At 42.5% G+C, this 5,335-nt stretch overlaps 1 protein-coding gene across 1 annotated transcript in view; it reads right to left on the bottom strand.

The window, feature by feature from the left end:
* The window catches only part of TBX22 (T-box transcription factor 22), an 11,506-nt gene extending 6,700 nt beyond the window's left edge, over positions 1-4,806 (bottom strand). The window contains exons 1-2 of the mRNA XM_072430626.1: positions 4,679-4,806; positions 402-503 (exon numbers count right to left, since the gene is read on the bottom strand). Of these exons, the coding sequence (XP_072286727.1) occupies positions 402-503; positions 4,679-4,701 (125 nt within the window). The 5' untranslated portion in view covers positions 4,702-4,806. The remainder of the gene's footprint in view (positions 1-401; positions 504-4,678) is intronic.
* Positions 4,807-5,335: the final 529 nt, after the last annotated feature.

The following is a 5,335-nucleotide window of genomic DNA, read 5'->3' as shown; positions in this document are numbered from 1 at the left end:
GTGCCGATGGGGGGATGGGGGGGCTCTGTGTGCCGATGGGGGGATGGGGGGGCTCTGCCTATCTATATGGGGGTGCAGGGGTTACTCTGCCTATATGGGGGGCACTAATGCGGCTCAGACTGCCTATTGGGGGAGGGGCATGTGAAGGGTTAGTATGTATAGGGGGAAGGAGGGCCCCAGGGTCCCAATCTAACTCTATGGGGGCAATATTAGGTGTAGCCCCTGTGCAGAACTGTCTTGGGGCCCCTGTTAGCTGAGAAGGGTCCGGGGCCCCTGTGCCATGCAGGGGCCCATTTTGCACCTATATCTGCCCCCGTGGAGGCTCAGCCTATTATGGGGGAAGTGGGGAATAGTGGTGTCAGGGTGTATAGCCGGAGTTCTCCTTTAATAAACTCTCCCACCTGTATCTCTTGGAGTCCACGGGGACGATGTCCATGGCAATAAAATATTGTTTGGCAGGATCGAGTCCTTTCACTTTCACCCGAACCGATGGGAACATTCGCCTAAAACATGAACACAGCAATCACCGGAGATACAAAAACCAAATCCTAAAGCATGACTCCGACTAAAACTGCCCATGGAGCACTTACCTGGCTGCAGTCTCTAATGACAGGAAACACTCACAATGCAGACCATGTGACAGCGGCCGGGGGGGTCACATGACCATAAACAATTTATGGAGATTGTGTCTCACCTAATATTTCTTCTTGATCCTGCCAGCAATCTGGAATTTTTCCACAGGGCAAGATATTAAGCAAAGTGACACTAACATTCACACATACATTCACCATAAGAAAATTCCCCCACTGTGTGAATTCTTCCAGGAACACTTTGCACCCAGATGAAGGGGTAGGAGATTCAGCTACTGCTGACTCGGTGAATCATTCACACAGTTTAATACGGTGAATCTGCACTGCAATGAGATGCTAGGAAAATAAAGTGGAAACGGGACTGAGCGAATATCAATTCACCGGATTCACTAAACCCAGAGATCATTCACACTGTTAGCATGGAAGAGTCAGGTACCGGGCGAAAAATAACCCCGAAATGTGAAAGAGAAAAATAGAAATATGTGAATGATACGTTTTGTACCGAAAATAAAGCAGTGAATATTAATTTCATTATTCACTTTAAACCTTTCATTTCTCATGAACAAACCCGGAAATCTCATTCACCTGACATTCACCTGACAATTGAAATCGGCCGTCTGACATTGGAGAAAAAACATGAAATAAGAAGATCGGCCATGAGATGAAATTGTTGGAGAATATTGGATACGATGAGAAATCTAATGGAATGGTTACTTTAGGGTTACAGGGGAGAATTTTCACTCAGTTTATTTGGGCGAATCTATTCACTGCAATCAGAGAAGAATCAAATCGATCTGATCTCATCTCCTAAACGATTTTCTGCACTTTAATTAAACCGCCCCCCCCCCTGACATGTGAAGGAATGGGGGAGGGGGAGAGGGGTCGATGCATCGATTATTTGCAGACGATCAATATATATCGGTGTACAATCCGCGGATTGTATAATAATTTACCATCGTACCTGGAATGATTCTGATCGATTTCTCATCACTGATTTTAGTGATCGATATAGATCGTGTATGGTGAGCGTGGATGACTTGGAATTCATACAATTCCTGTTCTGATGACCGATCATATATCAGATTTCTGCACCGATCAATAGCCGATGTCATATGGGAGAAACGACTAATCGCTAAAACGATCTACAGACCAATATACAGAGATTATTATTGTATAGATTTGTGTGAGCCATCGGCCGATCTCCCTGTGTGTGCTAAGATTTATTATCACTCAGCCTCCACCCCTCCCCCCACCTGCGATCATTTATCAGCTTATTGCAATCGATTTTACTGCAAAATAAACAATTTAAAGATCGATTTGTCTTCCAGCTCTTCACAAAATCTGCAATAATCGGAGCACATCGTCTGCAAATAATCCCGATGTCTATGAATATATCGGTGACGATTATTAGGGATAACACACATCCCGATCATTATTATTTTTGTGTGTATATGGTGCCGACATAAGCGAAGCGATGTACAAAGCCCACATTACTATCTGACGATCCAATCCGCTAAAAATGAAAATGAGCCGATAGAAGGGAAAATATTCACACTAATCGTTATAAATGCGGAATATGGTGAATCTGGGGATGGGAAAACATTTACAATTCCACATCGATATCTGAGGGAGAACAAATCGTCCCTGAGATTTATTGGGGTCACATCGTTTGTGCGATCTGTTTGTGATTTGAGTATAACAAAGATTCGGATTATTATTACAAATATCGATCATGATTTATCTGTAAAGATTTGGAAATAAATATAAAATATCAAAAATCATTTATTGGAATTAGAGGAATAATTTTATAATCGATCCGAATCCCCGGATAAATCATTACGATGAAACAATATTGATTATCGCGATTATCGTAACGATATCTTGCTGTGTGTACATTTATATTTCTATCTTTTCTTTCTATCAATAAATCTCCGGCCTTCCATATATTAGATCTGTATTGATGAATGTTGGGTGAATGTGATTTGTGTGATTCTGTGAGGTGAGCGGATTGTAGAGGATTTGTACCCTCTGAGCGATCTTTGAATATCGTTGCAGCGATATTATCGATAGATTTCATGGGACCTTAGGACTGGATTTGTTTGTATTGATTTTATCGGGTGATATTTTCCTGTTATCGATCATATCGGATTTTTATTTTGTCAGACTGAATGAAGAATTTAATTTAACTCAAAACTTCCTACGATATGACCGAATCGTAATATTCCGACAATTCCCCGACATGAGGGGCGATATAATTTTTATCATATAAATGACATTATTGGACGAATATTTACATCGGAAGAGATTCACCAACATTCACCCTATAAATCAACATCGATGGGCTCAGAAAACACAAAGACATCCCGATATAATTGTACACAAAGTCGTATCTAAGTCTGACGTCATGAAAGGCCATTATAACAAGAGATCGGAATATTATATAATTATATCACCCTGAGCCCATGTATCGGGAGATGGCAATATTATCGGAGAGCCGACATTGTACTCATATCGGGCAATCTGTAAAAATTGTGAAAGAAATCTATTGAATAAAGAATATGATTGGGTATGTCGGGAAATATCAGGGGATGTCGGGAAATATCAGGGGATGTCGGGAATTATCGGAGGATGTCGGGAATTATCGGAGGATGTCGGGAAAAATCAGGGGAACTTTGGGAGATGTTAGGGGTGTCGGCGGATGGCCGGGGTATGTCGGGAGATGTTTGGATGTCGGGAGATGTCGGGAGATGTCGGGGTCTGGAAATGACATCTCGGATGCAGTTTGTTCCTTCAGCAGAGTAAACAGAGAAGTTTGGCGAATGCGGAGCAGCAAAAGGTGAATGATGGCCCCGATTCCCAAATGTTTTCCCAATGATTGGAGGGGTTGTGTATGTACGATGTATATGGTGATATATGGGGGGGGGGATATATACATATTGTGATATAAATACCCCCCAGGCTGATATTATGATATTATTGTTCTATATAATAATTGTGATTTATGTGGAATTACTGAAATGTATTTGGACCTCACATAAATAATTTGTAAAACAGAACTGAGCCAAATATTCAGAAATCATCAAATTATCAAAAAGACTCCAAATCCCCCGAAATAAATGCAGAAATTGTGTTATAGCTGTGATCACATGGGGGGGGGAGGGGTGTTATATATATAATGATGAGTTATAATCGCTGCCTGTACATTATACACAATATTCCGGGCGGTGTCCCCGCTCTCTGTATAGAAATATTTCCTGCACATGGACAATACAACACAATTATTCACAAATCTGAATGTTATCAGAGGGGAAATTCTTTAATGTTTTTCTATATTTCACATTCACAACTATATGACTTCTCTAGAGCTGCCCCGACTCGTCTCCTTCTGTCCCCTAAACCCCCACCTCTTAGATTGTAAGCTCTTCAGGTCAGGATCCTCTCCTCCCCCTGTGTCACCGTCTGTCATTTACATCCCTTATTTATTGTACAGCGCTGCGTTATAAGTTGGCGCTATATACAGAATAATAATAATTTGTAATCCCCATACATGTGATATAATAAAGTTTCGGAGATTATGATAACACTTTTGCGGTTTATTTCGGTAGCGCATGAATGGGGGAGGGGGGATCCCCAAAGATGGCGGTTTTACATTGGCCGCATTTTCGGATTGATAAAGATTCCACATATTAGGATTTGTATTGTCACCAACAATCTGCTCTCAATACGGAATTATTCATGAAATATCAGATGGATTTATATCTTCATTTTCTATATTCTCCTAAATCTGCAATGATTTTATATTTGTGGCACAGAGTCAGCTGACATTTATTGAGAATTTTGGATCAAATTATGAGAAACCGGAAAAAGATTTTTATTTCACCAGAAATCCATCGCCACTCGATAATTATATATAATGAGCAATAAAAGTCTAATAATAATAATAATAATAATAATATAACACAATGATACGGCTGCACATTTCATACAATACAAAGCACCTTTGTGAATTATCACAGCAGTGAGCGTTATCAATAAAGCTTTGTGAATTTTCCGGTGACCCCGCAGTGACACAAATTATAGAAGGTTACCTGCCAGCCTTGGTGATAATCATCTCAGTGCCAATCTCATGAAATCTCCTCCACAGATCTCCACCCTGCAGCTCCACCTGGACCGGAGGGTTTGCCGCGCTGGGAAGGGGCGCCGCAGATTTGGATCTTTTTTCTGCAGGGACACAACGGGGGTTACAAAGTGTGAGGGGTCCTCGTATTATAAATCGGGGGTAGGTTATATCATTTGGGTTCCCTGCAGTCGGGGGACATTGTATTCCTTTCACTAACCCGGTTCCTCATCAGTTCCAGGGTCCCTCAGGTGCTGTGTGGTCCCTTCCTTGTCCACTGTGGCCCCTGGTTCCTCCAGCTTCCTCTTCCCCACTAGGGCCTCCACAGAGAAGGATTGGGCCCGGGTGCTGAGCGCCATCCTGCCCCTCCAGGGGCTCCGATCACATCTGCTGCAACTGGTGGTCAGAGGAGGAATGATACCTGACTCTCCTTCTCACAGCTGCCCAGTGCAGGGGCCACAGGGGACCCTCCGCCCACGAATTACTGCAGAGGGGAGGAGAGACCCCCAACCTGTGTATAGAGAGACTGCAAAGAGGAAAGAGACCCCTAATCTGAGGAGAGACAGTGGGCAGAGACCCCCAAACACCTTACAGAGCGGAGAGACCCCCTAACTATATATAGAGAGGA

The sequence above is a fragment of the Pyxicephalus adspersus genome, chromosome Z, assembly GCF_032062135.1.
Source record: "Pyxicephalus adspersus chromosome Z, UCB_Pads_2.0, whole genome shotgun sequence".
Classification (NCBI taxonomy): domain Eukaryota; kingdom Metazoa; phylum Chordata; class Amphibia; order Anura; family Pyxicephalidae; genus Pyxicephalus; species Pyxicephalus adspersus.
Note: the sequence above shows the minus strand (reverse complement) of the source record. Positions and strands in the feature narration are given on the sequence as shown.